Source organism: Sorghum bicolor, chromosome 8, assembly GCF_000003195.3.
Source record: "Sorghum bicolor cultivar BTx623 chromosome 8, Sorghum_bicolor_NCBIv3, whole genome shotgun sequence".
NCBI lineage: Eukaryota > Viridiplantae > Streptophyta > Magnoliopsida > Poales > Poaceae > Sorghum > Sorghum bicolor.
The window spans coordinates 7319165-7337347 of NC_012877.2; the positions used below are offsets into that span (position 1 = coordinate 7319165).

Genomic DNA, 18183 nt, shown 5'->3' on the forward strand with positions numbered 1-18183 from the left:
GCGAGCACCAATACTACTCATGCACAGCCAACTCCAATTCGCCTCATGAAAAATGAACCACAGCTTATATCATCGTAGGTTACTTGTTAGAGACTCATTCTATCGGAGGAATACATGTAACCAATTGTTCATAATCAAGGAATAACAGTAAGTGAAATGATATAAATGGAACCACCTGCGTTCCTCGCAAGTCCAAACCGTGGACTGTGGAGGGGTCGTCAATGCAAACAGAGAACCAAAGGGACGGCATCACCAACAGATCGGCTTCTGAGCAGTTGAGCTGGGTGGCGAGTCTGCAGAGACGAGGCCGCTGCGTTGGGGTGACCACGAGGTGTCTGTTTAGAACATGAATGAAATGTTTTAAATAAAATATTGGAAACCTTATTCATTGTGCTGGAGAATGAATCAGTGAAACCTATACCTTCTCTCATTTCTTTCAAGTGGCGATATTAAACGAAGCGCTTCCAGCGGATGTGTGAAATCTGTGACCAGCTTTCTCCATCAGGCTCTCGGCAGTTCTTCTTCAAGTCGTCACAACCATATATATTTATGCGCTGGAGGGAGGATGGCAGAACTGGTAAAGATGTTATGTTGGGGCAATTGCAGATATCAAGACTCTCCAGACTTGAGAGCAATTTTAGATTTCCTGGCAGGGACTCCATTTTGCAGTCCGGAAAGTACAGGTGCTTGACAGATAAGAGATTTGCACATTCTCCAAATGAAGCTGGCGGCTCCTTGCAATCACAAAGAGCAATATTTGGTGGGACTATAAACCCTTCAGCCTTGAGCATCTGGTTGAGCAGTACGAAACTACTGACAGTGAGCCATTTCTGGACACGAAACTGTGAGATGCACTTGGCAGTGAGGTTCGGAACATCTATCAAACTTAGGTCATCAATTTGCCAGGAAGACAAGCCTTCAATAGAGCACAGATCGGGGAGATGATGTAAATATAATGATTCAAGGGAGGTCAGGTGGCCAATCGATAAGGACGGGAAGCTTCTGCAACATTTAATTAAAAGAGATTTTAGGTGTGCCAAGCCATTAATGAATGAATCGGCTGCAAGAATGCAGCCACATATGTATAGGCGTCCAACAAGGTTGAATGACATAAATTCTTCTCGACATGCCAGATCTAAAGAAGGGCAATCAATACAACGATGTCTGGAAAGAGATGGAGCAGCACTTAAGCCCCCCCAGTGATCTGAGACACCAACAACCTCTTATAGTCAACGAGTCAAGCTTTATCAAATGCTCAAACACCTCTTCTAACGGAAGTGCAGATAATGCCATATTATATTCCAGTCTGAACTTTGTCAATGAAGTGAGGCCACGGAGGCAAATAGCTAAAGCTTCATCTGTAATACTGCATGAAGAAAGACGAAGTTCACGTATTCCTGATGGTAGAACCAGTGGCACCTCCATGGTCCTTCCATAAATGACTGTTATCCTCTGCTCATGGCAAAAAAGCCATGCCTTGATCATATTTTCTTTCACCGATATTATATCTCCTCCTTCCTCCAGGCCACTTTCAATAACTTGAAGATGTTGCGATATATCAGCACCCATCTGCGTTGTTAACTGCTTCAGTGATGAATAGCCCTCTTGAAGAATCATGCACCGCTGCTGCTGGACCTATGCACCGCGCCATGGGCGAGGCCACGGTTCAGATTTGAGTCCATCTGGGTACGCTTCGATGGCTTCTTGGAGGTTGTCAGCTCGGCTTGGGTGTGCACCCTACCGCACGTGGATCACTGCCAGGCACTGGACTACCTTCTGCGGAGGACGGCCAAAGCACTTAAGTGTTGGAGCGCAAAACATGTCGGCAGCATTCGTTTTCAGCTATTCGCTGCACGGGAGATTGTCGCCCAGCTGGATGCGGCACAGGAATCTCGGTCCTTGTCTGATGAGGAGCATGACCTTAGAAAAGAACTCAAACGGGAATCGCTCGGCCTGGCATCACTGGCAAGAACTATTGCTCGACAGCGATCGTGAATTCATTTCTTGGGCGAAGGTGACGTGAATACAAGGTTTTTTCACTTGCAAGCCTGCCATCGGAATCGAAAAAACACCATCACAGCACTTCAGCAGGACGGGCAGTGGATCACTGCAGAGGAAGCCAAGGCGGATCTGATCTACGATTATTATTAGGATATGTATATATCAAGATCAATTAGAGATTGATTGGCAATCCCCTAGATAGACTAGCTGCCATGTATAGCCTAGGATTGTTTCTATTTATAGCCTAGGATTGTTTCCTTGTACAGGGAATAGCTTCCCATGTATGTAACTTCCATGCATGCCTATTGGCTATATATATATGAAAGGCTCCCCACCCACAATGGGTGTGTGGTGATTCCCTCCATTCTATTCCCTTCTACATGGTATCAAGCTATTTTTAGGTCCTCTCCCTCCCATCGCACCAGCCCTCCCTGTTGCGCTGCCCCCCCTCCTAGGTCGCCATGACCGATTCTGCCTCCAGCTCCATCACGTCCTCCAGCTCCTCGAGCAGCATGAACACCCTCTCTGCTCCTACTGTGTTTGTCGCCCCCTATGCGACGATCAACGTCAAAAACCACATCCCGGTGACCCTTGAACTGATGAAGCCCAACTTCAATCAGTGGGAACCGTTCTTCACCTCTCTCTGCGCGAAATTCGGTCTCCTTCCACACGTCGACGGCACGGAGGCGGCCAGACCTGTCGATCCTGCTTGGGCCATTGCTGACGCCTGCGTCCGCAGCTGGCTGCTCGGTTCTGTCGGGCCAGACGTCATCGGCCTGGCTGCGGCGCCGAACCAGACTGCGCGCGAGCTCTGGGTCGCCATCAGGCGCCTCTTCGAGGCCAACAAGGCTCCGCGTGCCATCTTCTTGGGTCACGAGTTTCACTCCATGACGCAGAGCGATTCCTCCATCAACAACTACGCGCAGCGGATGAAGGCCACCGCCGATGCACTCCGCGATGTCGGGCGCACCATCACCGACTCAGAGCTCGTCCTCAACTTCCTCCGCGGCCTCAACCCCCGCTTTGCCAGCACCGCCAACAACATCGCCGACTCGCACCCGCTGTCGGACTTCGCCACCACTCGCGAGAAGCTCGTGCTGAAGGAGCTCCGCCTCTCCAACGAGGGCACCGTTGCGGCCCAGACAGCATATCACGCTGCGTGCGGTACCGGCTGCCGCACCAGCACCACCGGCGGTGGCCCCATCGCCGGTCGTCAGGGCGGCTACGGCGGCAGTTCCAGCAACGGCGGCGGTCAGGGCAGCGGCAATGGTCGCTGGAAGAAGAAGGGCAAGGGCAGCGGTGGCGGGCATAGGTCGCCTGTACCTGCGGCCCCTTGGTACTGCTACCCTCCCTGGACCGCCGGGGTGCACCAGCAGCCCTGGCGCCCACAGCCGCCGGCGACAAACCAGGCCTGGCACGGCCCTAGGGTCCTCGGCACCTTCCCCCAGGCCCAGGCGCACACTGCGTTTGCCCCTGCCCAGTTCTCCGACACCTCCGCACCATCCCCGCAGCAGCATGGTGGCTGGGATTAGGCCGGCCTCGTCGCTGCCCTGAACCTGATGTCCCTCTAGGGGCCTTCTCCCTGGGTTCTCGACACCGGCGCGACAGCTCACATGTCATCGTCGGATGGTATACTCCTCTCCTGTCTCCCCCCTCCTCCCTCCGGTATAACAGTTGGCAATGGCACCACCATTCCTGTCACCTGCAGTGGCACATGCACACTCTCTTCCCCAAACACTATTTTCCACCTTAACAATGTTCTGGTTGCCCCTGCTCTGGTGCGCAACCTCCTTTCTGTTCATCAATTCACCCGTGACAATGCTTGTTCCATTGAATTTGACGCTTGTGGCTTTTCTGTCAAGGACCAACAGACGGGGCGCGTGACTCTTCGCTGCAATAGTGGTGGCGACCTCTACACCTATCCCTCCACATCAGCTCACTCTTGCAGCCTCGCCACCACGTCGTCCCTATGGCACCACCGCCTCGGCCACCTCGGTTCATCTAGCCTCGCCACTCTACGGAGCATGTCGGTCATTTCCTACAATAAGAGCTCGTCTTGCCTCTGCCATGCCTGTCAACTTGGCAAACATGTGCGACTTCCATTTAGTCACTCCACTTCTATAACCATGGCTCCCTTTGATTTACTTCACTGTGATGTGTGGACATCCCCTGTGCTTAGCAACTCTGGTTTTAAATATTATCTTGTCCTCCTAGATGATTTTTCTCATTACTGCTGGTCCTTTCCGCTTCGCCACAAATCTGAGGTGCACCGCCACATTGTTGAGTTTATAGCATACGCTCAAACACAGTTTGGCAGCACACCTAAATCCTTTCAGGCAGATAATGGAACTGAGTTTGTTAACCACACCACCACCTCTTTCCTCACTGCCCCGTGGGATCACCCTACGGCTTTCCTGCCCTTATACCTAACCACAAAACGGCAAGGCTGAACGCATGCTCCGCACCACCAACAACACCATCCGCACCATGCTCCTCCACGCATCCATGCGACCTCCCTACTGGGCTGAGGCCCTCTCAACAGCCACCTTCCTCCTAAACAAGCGCCCATCCTCCTCCATCCGCAACCAAATACCTCACCAAATCCTTCACGACACCCTCCTAGATTACTCCTCCCTTCGCGTCTTCGGGTGTCTCTGCTATCCAAACCTTACTGCCACAACCCCCCACAAACTCGCACCTCGGTCCACACCTTGTGTCTTCCTCGGATACCCATCCTCCCACAAGGGCTACCGTTGTCTTGACATGGCCACTCGCCGCATTATCATCTCCCGTCATGTCATTTTCGACGAGTCTGTGTTTCCATTCTCGGCAACATCATCAGCGGGTTCCATGCCGTTGTCACTTGACTTTCTGATGCAGGGACTCTCCTCCTAGACGACACCAGCGAGCACTTCTCCACCACTCGCTGACAGCAACGAGGATGTGCTCCCGACGCTCCTGGACCCGGCCAATACTACAGCTCGACCCCCTGGCCACCCCTGCGGGCGGGCACACTCCAGCTGCCCCTCTTGTGGACGGGCCACAGCCGGGCGGCCAGGGGCGGCCGACTGCTCCTGCGGGCGGGCCACAGCTAGGCGGCCACCGCTTCGGCATCGTCTTCAGCTGCCGAGCCCGTCCTCTGACCACCAAGGCTGCAGCTCCGGCTGCCTCCGTGGCCCCTGCTGCAGAACCAGCAGCACCACCAACACCGCCACCTGCTCCAGCGACCCAGTCTGCTGCAGAACCAGCGGCACCACCAGCACCGCCACCTGCTCCAGCGACCCAGCCTGTGACGCACTCACAGACCGGCTCCCTTCGCCAAGTCCAGCGATTCGGCTTCACCGCCTCCGTCGCCTCGCCCACCCCCGCAAACTATCGCAGCGCCCTCGCCGATCCTAATTGGCGCGCTGCGATGGCAGAGGAGTACAAGGCGCTGATCGACAACGGCATTTGGCGCCTTGTACCTCGGCCACCTGGTGCGAACATCATCACTGGCAAGTGGCTGTTCAAACCCTCGCCTGACACAAGGCGCGCTGGGTTGTTCGCGGTTTCTCTCAGGAGGCCGGCGTCGACTACGACGAGACGTTCAGCCCGGTCGTCAAACCAGCCACGATCGGCACCGTCCTCAGCATTGCTGTGTCTCGAGACTGGCCCATACGCCAGCTCGACGTGAAGAATGCCTTCCTCCATGGCAACCTTGAGGAGACGGTCTACTGCGAGCAGCCGAAAGGCTTCATCGACCCCGCTGCACCTAACTCTGTTTGCTTGCTGCAGAAGTCCTTATATGGGCTTAAGCAGGCACCGCGAGCTTGGAACCAGCGCTTCTCCAACTTCATTTACAGCATCGGCTTCACCCCATCCGAATCGGATGCCTCCCTGTTCGTCTACAAGGCTGGCAACGACATGGCCTATCTCCTTCTCTACGTTGATGACATCATCGTCACCGCGTCGTCACCGGCTCTTCTCCAGCACGTCATCTCCAGCCTCCCCTCGGAGTTCGCCATGACAGACCTTGGTGACCTCCACCACTTCCTCGGCATCTCGGTGACACGGGACAACAGTGGATTGTTCCTTTCTCAGCGACAGTACGCCGTTGACCTCCTCCAGCGTGTTGGCATGTCTGAATGCCACCCGACACCTACTCCGGTGGAAGCTCGGAACAAGCTGTCCGCCTCCGAGGGTGCTCCAGTCACCAACCCCTCGGAGTACAGGAGCCTCGCTGGTGCCCTCCAGTACCTCACCCTGACGAGGCCGGACCTGGCCTTTGCTGTCCAGCAGGTCTGCCTCTTCATGCATGACCCTCGTGAACCGCACCTGCGCTACGTCAAGGGTTCTCTGTCCGCAGGTCTGCATTTGGGCTCCGGTGCTGTCGATCAGCTCACAGCCTACTCTGACGCCGATTGGGCTGGCTGCCCAGACACACGCCGCTCCACCTTCGGCTTCTGCGTCTACCTCGGCGACAACCTGGTGTCTTGGTCTTCCAAGCGTCAGACGACCGTGTCTTGCTCTAGTGCCGAAGCGGAGTACCGTGCAGTAGCCCATGTTGTTGCTGAGTGTTGCTGGCTTCGTCAGCTACTGCAGGAGCTCCACATCTCCATCCCGCTTGCGACGGTTGTCTACTGTGACAATGTGAGCACTATCTACATGGCTGCTAACCCAGTACACCACCACCACACGAAGCACATCAAGATTGACATCCACTTTGTCCGCGAGAAGGTAGCTCTAGGACAGTTCCGTGTTCTCCATGTTCCATCTGCGTACCAGTTCGCCGACATCATGACCAAGGGTCTGCCCGTCCAACTCTTCACTGATTTTCGGACCAGTCTATGCGTTCGTGATGCTTCCGCTACGACTGCAGGCATGTATTAGGATATGTATATATCAGGATCAATTAGAGATTGATTGGCAATCCCCTAGATAGGCTAGCTGCCATGTATAGCCTAGGATTGTTTCTATTTATAGCCTAGGATTGTTTCCTTGTACAGGGAATAGCTTCCCATGTACGTAACGTCCATGCATGCCTATTGGCTATATATATGAAAGGCTCCCCACCCACAATGGGTGTGTGGTGATTCCCTCCATTCTATTCCCTTCTACAATTATTATAGTGATATACATGGCAAGCCCTTCACACGATCGCATGGCATCAGTTTTCAGCAATTGGGCATTCCGCAACTAGAGCTTGAGCACCTCGGTGACTGCTTCACTGAGGCTGAAATCTAGAAAACAATTAAGGAATTGCCAAATGACAGAGTGTCTGGGCCGGGTGGCTTCACCTGTATTTTCTACAAGGTGGCCTGGCCGATCATTAAAGTGCAGATTCTCAATGCTTTCAATCAGCTATGGTCCCTTGATGGAAGGAGTTTTTACCTGCTGAACGATGCACTTATGGTGCTGCTGCGCAAAACTCCTTAACCTTCATCTCTGAAGGATTACCGGCCTATAAGCTTGATGCACAGTTTTGCTAAGCTGCTGTCCAAGTGCCTCGCCCGTCATTTGGCGCCACTCCTCGCAACCTTGGTGCGGAACAACCAGAGTGCGTTCATAAAAGGGAGATGCATACATGATAATTTCAGAACTGTTAGGCTCACTTGTAAGTGGCTGCATACCAGACGTTTTCCCTGCCTGCTGATCAAGGTGGACATTGCCAATGCATTCGACTCGGTGTCCTGGCCATTCTTGCTGGAACTACTACGCCACATCGGCTTCCCACAACATTGGACGGACCTGTTGGCCATCTTGCTGTCCTCGGCCAGCACTAAGGTGCTTGTCAATGGGCGGCCAGGACGTCGTCTCTGCCATGCTCGCGGTCTGCGGCAGGGAGACCCTTTGTCGCCAATGCTTTTTGTCATAGTGATGGAAGTTCTCAACTCCTTGATCGTCGAGGCTGATCGTCGTCGCATTTTTTCTCGGCTGCCAGGCGACGCCATTCAGCAACGTGCATCCTTATATGCGGATGATCTAGTCGTGTTCTTAGCTCCTACTGCACGCGACCTTCAGTGCCTCTGAGCGATACTGGACTGCTTTGCGGGAGCATCGGGGCTGGTGACCAATGTGGACAAATGCCTAGCAACACCAATTAGATGCTCTGATGAGGAGGTTGCCCAGCTTCAGGCAGTATTCCCTTGCAGACTTGCCCCCTTTCCATGTCGCTACCTTGGGGTGCCCCTGTCCATCTACAGGCTTCCGCATGCCCAGGAACAGCCTATCATCGATGCAGTCGCCGCAAAAATCCCGTTCTGGAAATCTGGACTGCTCACATCCTCAGGCAGAGCCCTACTCGCCAAGGTTACACTGTCAGCCATCCCGGTCCATGTTTCCATAGCTACATGCCTTTCTTCCTAGGCGATCGAGCAGATTGATAAGCTGAGGCGGGCGTTTCTGTGGACCGGAAAAGAAACGACGGGAGGCGGTCAGTGCAAACTCGCTTGGCGAACGGTGTGTTCTCCGACCATCTATGGTGGTTTGGGAATGACTGATCTCCGGCTATTTGGCTTTGCTTTACGGCTCCGGTGGGAGTGGTTGCAACGAGCTGAGCCGGACAGGTGATGGGTTCGGCTGCCTACAAAACGCGAGCCGATTGCAGTTTCCATGTTCCAGGCCTCCTGCTCGGTGTGGCTGGGGGACGGCAAATCTGCGAGTTTCTAGAACGATCGTTGGCTACCGAATGGCCCGCTGCGCTGCCTTGCTCCGGTGCTTTTTCAGGCAACCTCAAGGGCCGGTAGAGGACGCACGGTCAGTGAGGCTGTTCTCAACAGAAGATGGGTTAGGGATATCTCTGGTGCAACAACAGTGCAAGTGCTGTGTGACTTCCTCAGAACTTGGGCGCTTGCCTGCGACATCGTTCTGGACCCCCTACAAGCGAACTGTTTCGTCTGAAGTGGTCGCCGGATGGAAAGTTCTTAGTGTCATCCACTTACCGAGCTTTCTTCGCGGGCTCGACGGAGCTGTATGGCGCTAAAGAGCTTTGGCGTGTTAGGGCGCCACCTAAGGTGAAGTTCTTCTTTTGGTTGGGTTTGCACAACAGGCTTTGGACGAGTGATCGCCGCAAGCGCCACGGTCTGCAAGACGAAGATGGCTGCGCCCTCTGCAGCCAGGCATCCGAAACGGTCTCACATCTATTGGCGGGATGTGTGGTCACCAGGGAGGTTTGGTTTAGGGTCCTAGTACCTGTTGGCCTACACCAGCTTATGGATACCCTCGGCGATGAAGATGTCGCTGCTTGGTGGCTGCAGAAGAGGTTGTTGCTTGATTCGGAAAAGAGGCAAGGTTTTGACGCCTTGGTCCTCCTTGTCTCATGGGAAGTTTGGAAAGAACGGAACGCGAGGATCTTCCGAAATGAAGTGTCCACGGTGGCGACCATCGCAAAGCGCATCCACGATGAAGGAAGCCATTGGATCGAGGCCGGCTTCATCCCCTTAGCTACGGTCTGGGCGTTCTTTGACAACGCCAGTGTCGCGCAAATAAGCGCCGTATAGTACTTTTCTTCTCTAGGTTGTTAGTTGCGCTAATTTGATCGCTTGCCACTCGCAAACGAGTGAAGGTAGCGGACCTAACAGCTTTTGTAATTTCAAAACTCCTTTCATCTTAATGAAACACGGGAGCAGCCCTGTTCGCGAAAAAAAGTCCTCTGAAAGAACTCTCCTAATATTTGATCCCGAATTGACCTCCCACATTGATGCAAGTTTAGACGCCAGGTCCTCTGTCTTCATTATATTTCCCCTCAAATCATGCTGGTCAAGCTCATTTTTGGAGACAAACATAAGCAGTGGGCACGTCTGAATTGACAATTTTGTAAGCATTGCTGGAAGACAAGGTAATATCTTCAATTTTGAAACATTTTTTAGACACAGCCTAGTGCAATGCCGTAGGAGCTCAGTATTACGGGGTAGGCCTTCTAACAAAGTGCAGCCATTAAGCTTAAAACTTTCCAAATTTTCAAAATAGGATGGCTCAAGTAACCACTTTGGATATGTGTCAGATTTGTAGCCTTCGATTGTGAGGTCACTAAGTTGGGGTGATGGTCTCAGACCTTCTAGAATATCCAAATGTAAAGTATCTGCTGCATCCATTCCATTCTCGCTACTCCAGACAAGACTTAAATTTTTAAGGCGATTCTTCTTATATAGCATGGTCTCTAAGGCTTCTTCCTTTTATGAAACATTCTCAAGATTTTCTACTTTTAAACTGCCACCAAGCTCATTCAAGCCCTTCAGCTGCCACAACTCGTATCCTTGCTATTTGTACATGGGAGAAACATTTTAATGTCGAATTTCTAAAGTTGAATCTTTTTTATGCTATTTTACTAAACTTTGGTTCTTCCAATTGTACAAATCTAATTTTATTATTTTAATTTGATATAGATTTAATAGAGCATTGTCATATTATTACCAATATTAATTTACATAAAATAAATTATAAAAAAATATGTAAGTACACATATTTTTTATAGCTTATTCAACGCACGGACATATTTTGCTAGTACAAATAAAAATCCAAAAACCTAGTTTAAAATCCATACAATAATTGTTTTATCTTCGAAAATTATGAAAGTAGTTTTAGATTTTTTTTTTTTGAGACATACTTACGTTATGGTGCCTAGCTTGAAATATCTTGTTCATGTCTCTTGATTATATCTCTATAAATATCATGACCCGTGTGCTACCATCTAGATTTTCATGTCACTTATGCTTCATAATTCATTGCACTAAAATTTAATTAATTTATTTAATGGTCCATAAAACATAATTAAATATATTAAACAAAGAGCGCATGCATGCACATGTGGCATGGTGTATGCAGCCACGCAAGCTAACGTAGATACTTTAACATTTTATTTAGGGTAGGGAACCAGTGCCCACTATAGTCATGATGATGCTTTACTAGCGCTTCTGTGTAGTTTGTTTTTAGATAATGGATAAAATATCCGGCTTCATCTACCAAAAGGTAGAATCAGACCAATTATTACAAAGTCCAAATTTGAGCACACAACCGCTCACACGACTATGGAAACAAAAGAAACGTTCTTGACTAAGCAAAATCGACAAATCTATGTGACAGCCAACTATTGGAGCTAAAGAATTCTAAAGCCGACGTCTCTAGGTGCTGCGCTGCATAGATCATTTGATCCTTCAAATCATGCCACTGACACAGCCCGTGTGTGCCTCGAAACAGTATCTGTAAAAAAGATTTTAGTTTACATTTGTCAAAAACAATTTCATTTCTTGTTATCCGTATTGCCCATAAGAGTGCTGCAGCTGCCATTAATAACAATGTATTATACTTCTTATTTACCCGTTTTGACCAATTAACAAATAAATCATCTATATTCAAAAGGAGGTACAATCTCAAAAAGCAATATCGACTAATTATAATAGATATGAGAACTTCTACTAGAAAATAAACATCAAAATGAGTCCATTAAGATTCAAACAATTTCAACCGAGGCACCATAACATAGAGCATGATTTTAAAAATTTTGAAACAAGTTTCATAATTTTCCGAGCTATAATTTTTTTATGAATTTTCAAGATTAAACCAAGTTTTGGGATTTTTAATCACATTATCTTTCCATGTAGAAATATGTCTGAATAAATTTTTAAATTTGTTTATTAATATTTAGATATTTCCATAAATAATAATTCTGCTTTAATTTACCTCCTTGAACTTTTAGTTTAGTCCAAATTACCCTTTTAGAAGTGGCGCCACATCAGCATAAACGACTCTCAAAATCATCAGTGTGCAAAAGCGAACGATTTTCAAAAGTTGAAGAGGTTAAAAAACTGGTTTTGTAGAGCAGGGAGGAAAATCGGATGACTGCCATAGTTGAGCTAGGGAGAAACAAGTGAAACAAGGCCCAACTGAAAACCTGCTCCGATCCCTTCCCCGACGTCGGTCCTCCGCTCCGCAACACCATCAGAGAACCAAGGAGCCACGATGACAAAGGCGACGGGATATGGCCACGGCGAGGGCCATGAGTGGAGGTGGAGGATAGAGTATACGAGCTTTGTCATTCTCTGAGGCGGCTAGCCCAAGACTAGACTGATTCTAATCTATTTTATATTTTATTTAGACGGATGGTTATTTTATATAATAATAATTTCATTTGTCCACATTAATTGCGATTTCGTTTCGCAGGAATCTGCAAGCAAAATGGTTAAAATGTTCACTAGTTTGTTGCAGATCATGTAGTGTGTGAGGAAGGGAAACCCTTTTCACTAGACACTGCACAAACTCGCGTTTGCTGCATATTTGATTTAGGGGGTTGTTTAGTTTCCCTTTTATTCTAGAAAAATTTGGGTTTTAGTTTATTATTTTGCATAATACAACTAAACACTTGCAAAAATTTTGGCGAAAAAGTGGTTATTCTTCATTTTGGATTTTGGCCTCAAAAGGCAAAAAAAAAAAACCCTCAAGAGACCTTCATGAGGGTAATAAACTCTGCATTTTTTATTGAACTAAATATAACCCTGAAAATTTTGGCATTTTGGATCCCTTCGAAAGAATTGAACGAGGAGCCGTATGAGGTGAAAATCTCATGTACGGTTCTGTAGAGGGACAGTAAGGATGACTTATCTGTCGACTTTTCCACTATCAACCCCAAAAAACCCAACTCTGCCTTACGTAAAGTTGCCAGAGTACGATTAACCTCTGGATTTGAAAGGGATAAAGCCATAATAATTTATAAGCACTAGAAAGTTTGACTTCAGTCACCCCCTTAATTAAAGTGAACCTTACCAAACTAAGACAAGCATCTTTGAAGAATTACATTTTACACCTCACTCTTTAAATTGAATACCTAGCTCGATTGATGAGTTTACATGAAACATCAATAGGGAATTTATTCTTAGCTGTCATCTCTCCGTCTGTTCCTTTGCATGCGTTGAGCCCACTTGTTATATTTTTTTTTCTTTCTTTGCATGCATTGAGCCCACTTTGATTTCTCTTTCGCATGCAGCGCTGTATTTGGATACGGATGACAACATTTCAGTACGGTTATATCTTGTGTGCTGCTGATCTCCAGATTGATGATTTTCAAGTGTTGGAAGGTGTAAGATGCTTCGTCGCATATATGATATATCAACATGATGTCCAATGCAAGTTGAGAGATGGATGCTTGGCTGGAAACCATATTCTTCTAAGGTACAATACCATATGGTTGCTCACCGTGCGATTGTTTTCTTTCTGAGATCGAGTAATTTGCATCTGCAACAAAGGTTGAATCTTGAGCGATTGTTTTGCTCAGTTTTCTGAGTTGGGTTTCTGAGTGAAACCGAATGTACCTCAATGGCAAATGCTGAAAGGCAGCTGTGGATTATGTGTCCACTTGTTATGTTTTCACTGTCTGATGCTGCTGCATCTCATGAAACATACAGCTTACTTGGTTTGATGCATCTGAACAAGGGTTTGTATTTTGCCCCTGCATTTACACATGTGCGTGAATCTGCAAGCAAAATGGTTGAAAAGTTCACCATTGTTGGTCAGGTGTTGTAGAGTTAGTTGCAGATCATGTAGTTTTGTAACGAAGGCAAACCCCTTTCACCAGAACATGCACAAACTCTGGAAAGGTCATCTTGTTGTAGAGTTGCTATATAATCTGAGCTGCGCGTATTTGATTTAAAATGAACCTAATCAAACTAAGAGGGACATCTTTCAATTCTAACTGTAATTAATTACATTTTGACACCACATTCTAAAAATTAAGTACCTTGGTTGATGAGTTTACATGAGACATCAATAGGCAATTCATTCTTACTGCCATCTGCTCTTCATTAGACTATTAGAGTGCTCAGTAATAGTCGAGTACCTACCATTTGTCCATCTCTTAACCGTTGAAATCCGCCATCATGTTTTATACTGGGCCTTGTTTAGTTCCGAAAAGTGAAAAGTTTTCGATACTGTAGCACTTTCGTTTGTTTGTGACAAATATTATCCAATTATGGACTAACTAGGATCAAAAGATTCGTCTCGTGATTTACAGCTAAACTGTGTAATTAGTTTTTGTTTTCGTCTATATTTAATGTTTCATGCATGTGCCACAAGATTCGATGTGACGGGGAATCTTGAAAACTTTTTGGTTTTCAGGGTGAACTAAACAAGGCCCTGGTCTATTTCTTTGGTTTGAGCCCACTTTGATTTGTCTCTGGCAACACTTGCTTGGGATACAGGTGGCAACATTCCGGCTATACCTTGTGTGCCGCTGGTCTTGCTCACAAGCTGATGATTCCTCTTAATCTTGTGTTTCCTATATGCAAGGCGTGCTTGCTGTCTTGTGTTGGGGCAGTTTTTGGTATTGTGCATCGGCCGTGTACCCATGAGAGTTGGAATTTTGATAGACGCGATCTGCAGAAATTCGGCTATTGCATTTCCTCACTCTGTCCCATCTTTACCCTGGTGTTGGAAGGTGTAAGCTGGTTACTGGTTAGTATATCATATCAACAATATGTCCAAGTTAAGAGGTTGATTCATTGTTAACGTATATTCTTGGAAGGAATTTCTGCTCATCAAGCTATTGCTTATGAGATTCATGGAGTATTTTGCATGTGCGAAGAAGGTTGAACCTAGAGCAATCATTTGACTTCAGTTTACTGATGAGTTTGGTTTCGTCCTGAGACTGAAGTATGTTACTCAATGGCAAATGCGAAATCTGTGCCTGATAGCTATGGAACGTATGGTTGATTAGGTTCCAGTCATTAGATGTTTCCACTGATGTGATGCTGCATCTCATAATGAAACATGTGCCCCGCGTGGCTTTTGCGTGTGGTGACGAACTGGGTGTGTGATTACACTGACTGACTCAGTGCGTAGAGAATGGGAATCAGTACTAGAAATAGGACAGACGATTTCCTCGTTGGTTCTCCACCCCAAAACATAGATATGAATATGAATGATTTGACCAGACAGACCAAGTAGCTAATTGCAACAGTATATATGGCCAAAACTACAAAATGAATGAAACAACATAATAACAGCCAAAAGGGACACAAATCAGAGCAAACGTTGAAGTGCAGACTCGACCTCTTAATCTCTAACAACTGATGGCACACTTAACTAACACTAACAGTAGTTCCTGATTCCAGTTTATCCTCTTAACATTTCAGCTACAGCCTTAATTTCCTTGTCCTTTATTGGAGTATAATCTGGAAAAAAGGGCTTACTCCAATGCAATATTGAGCTCGAATGTCGCAAAAGCTCGGCGGTCCTTATGCAAGCTCCTACCTCCTTGACTGTACAGGATTCAAATTCTTATATTTCAGTAAACAAAGTGCATCCCATCACTAAATCTTACTGTCTTTCTGATCTCAACAACTGCATCGGGTACTCAGTGCCGATACTTATTTCGACTTACAAAATGAACATTTTTCAATCTAATCTACTCAGGAGTCAGGACCATCATTATCCAACGCCCCCTACCCTACCCTTACCTAAAAAGAACCAGTAACCGAAAAGATCAGGATTTGCTATGGGAGAGGAGCAACAAACCATTCAAATCGACACGTGCAGGTTATTACTTCCTTGATTCATTCATCATGTCTAGATCATTGGAAACTATTTTCATTACAGTCATGAAGCTAACAGATGCTATCACAGACCATTTTTTGTCACCGCTCAACAAAGAATATACAATTTTGTTTCTGATAATCAATTATCATAAACAAAAACAAAAAATCACACATAACTTGCTCGTCTTTGATCTCCATTGTCAGTTCCATATCATTTCTTGTCATCCTCATCCTCCTCCAAGGATTGTTTCAACTCTTGTTTCCAATGATCATCTTAAGCCACCTAAGCAACATGCTCTTACTTTGTCCTAGATGGTGCACAAAACAATTAAAGTTAGCAATTTGCACTGCTGAAAAGCGAAACATGTAGTTGATGCACAATAGCTAAAATGAAACCAATTGTGTTTCAACCAAGTAAGCTTACGCACCAGAACCACACAACTGATCAATCAATTGATATAACAACCATAGACCACCAGACTAATTATGATATAAATGCCATGCACTTTCTAAAATGGTAGTGTGTAGTACAATAGTATGCCATCTAATATCCATTTGTAGAAAATAGATCATATAATATTATTTTCTGTTCAGCAGTAGTTTCCCTCGGATTATTGCTGCATCCATTTCAAAATAATTCCGAACACTGATTTGCCCTATTTCATATTTATTATTCCTAATAGAATGATGGACCTAGGAAAGTAATCTCAAATTGGAAATGAATGAAAAAACTTTTTTTGTGTCACAAAATGTGTACCATTAGATGAATCACTGATCAAAGATGACAAAGTTTGAAAGTCAATAAGTATGGGCAGCATATAAAAAAATAGAGAGTATAATTAAAACTAATACCCGATGCCCGTAATCCTTTTGCCTTCAAAAACATCTGTAGCTTCAATCTGACTTTCCTTATTAGAAACGAGGATCGCACGTGTCCTTTCATGGCTTTTCTTAGTCTCTTCCCTCAAGGAGGCCCATGATTGACGTTGAGCGTCCAAGTCAGCCTCTATGCGGTCCAGTGCTGGACTGACACTAAAATGCATAAACGCGATGCCACCCCAAAGGAATAAAGTTACAATGGATGCAGCTTCGTTGAATGCAACTATGGCCCTGAAAAGAAACAAATGGATGTAACAATTCGTACAAACAATTATCAGTTGTTGTTTCTTTATAGATAGAAATCGAAATTGGAAGGAGAAGTCATACCTGTACCCCAGACTGCTGGGAACTTCCTGGTTATGAATTTGCGGGCCCTAAAGAAGAACAAACAGCATCATCAATACCAGTAATATGATGGTTATCACAATCACAACATGTATCTAGGTTCAAATGGTCACATTGAGCTAGCATGACAAAAATCAGCCATTGATATTACTAACTTCATTTCATGTAGAATCATATAAGAATAATAGTAATCTCAAGTAAAGGATCAAATGTGAATGTGATCCGGTAGGATCAGAATGTGACAACAAACATGTCGACATTGAGAATTTATAGCAATTTAGGTTTATGTAGCTTAATAATGATAGATATGACGATAGGTGATAAGCTTCATGGTAGAGAGGGAAACAGCTCTGATCAGCAGCTAAGGCCCTAAACGACCGGGCTTTGTAACCTTAAAAATCAATCTTCTATGTCAAACGACAATATAATTTATAATTGCTTAAAAAACAGTATATCGAGTAACATTAATAAACAAAATTAAGTAAGTTGAATAGAAGTTGCTACATAAAAGGTTGTAAGAGAATAAGAGATTGGCAAATCGTTATTGCTTCAGATTCAGTTCGACAAAAGAAAAAGAAAATATTTTTCCCCTCACCTACGTTTTCTTATATAAAGATAAAGGTTATACTTTTTTTCTATAGTAAAGAAAAATTTATATGAAAGATGTTTTCTAATAAAAATTATACCTTTTTCTAATATATATATGAAGGAAAGATGCCTATAGTCTACTAATTACTGTCCTATGTGGCCACCAAATTTAAAGACTACCAAACCAAACCAAATCAAAGAGGAGCAGCGTACTCAAATCTCAAATCAGAGACCTAGCTAGCAGCATACCTGGTTGGCTGGCTGCGGCGTAGAACCAGTAGATGTAGAGAATCTAGAACCCGTTGAGAGTCGGCCATGGCGCTCCAGGGCAGATGGAAGGCGGCGAGGCGGTGCGCGGGCCATCTTGGTTGCCACGGATCGAAGGAGCGCTGCTCCTGCGGCTGCCATGATGGATTTACCAGAAAGGGATCGGATTTTGTTCCTTCTTGGCGACAAGAGAAGAGTCCAGTCGAATCGAATAAAGGATAGCTAGGGTTGACGACGTGGTTTGGGTTCTCCTGATCTCTCCTCGCCCCCCTCTCTATTCGGCTGCTATTTACGACGGCACACAAAGGGGCGGCGGGAACGGAAAGGATTAGGTTTTCCTTCTCGGTAATCTTCGGTCGGAGCTCGGGGTCGGGGCCAGAACTTCCTCCCCCACGGAAACGGAAACGGAAACGGGCGGCGGCTCCCCGGCTCTGCTCGGAGCTCTTGGTTGGCGCGTGCGCGCTAACAACAATCGCAACGCGTGCGTGCCAATTTAGATTTTACGAGTTTTTTTTTCTCTTTCGGGATAGCGGGTTCGTGGGAGATAAAAAGGTCGAGGAGATAGTTTCTAACATCTAAATAGTAGAAGTACTACTATTTT

At 46.4% G+C, this 18183-nt stretch overlaps 1 protein-coding gene and 1 pseudogene across 1 annotated transcript; both read right to left on the reverse strand.

Annotated features, from left to right (window-relative positions):
• LOC8084741 lies at positions 450 to 9832 on the reverse strand (annotated as a pseudogene).
• LOC110429640 lies at positions 15486 to 18093 on the reverse strand. The gene is made up of 4 exons (XM_021445893.1): positions 17565 to 18093; positions 16710 to 16756; positions 16356 to 16613; positions 15486 to 15811 (listed from the first exon to the last, which is right to left on the reverse strand). Exons 1-4 carry the CDS (start codon positions 17721 to 17723, stop codon positions 15802 to 15804), a joined length of 474 nt encoding a protein of 157 aa, XP_021301568.1. The 5' UTR covers positions 17724 to 18093; the 3' UTR covers positions 15486 to 15801.

Bases quoted from the DNA above. Each gene is read 5' to 3' on its own strand.
- LOC110429640 (XM_021445893.1), bottom strand. From the start codon at position 17,723: ATGGCAGCCGCAGGAGCAGCGCTCCTTCGATCCGTGGCAACCAAGATG. The intron at 16,757-17,564 runs GTATGCTGCTAG...GTTCTTCTTTAG, and splicing joins CGCCGCAGCCAGCCAACCAG to GGCCCGCAAATTCATAACCA. The intron at 16,614-16,709 runs GTATGACTTCTC...GTTTCTTTTCAG, and splicing joins CCCAGCAGTCTGGGGTACAG to GGCCATAGTTGCATTCAACG.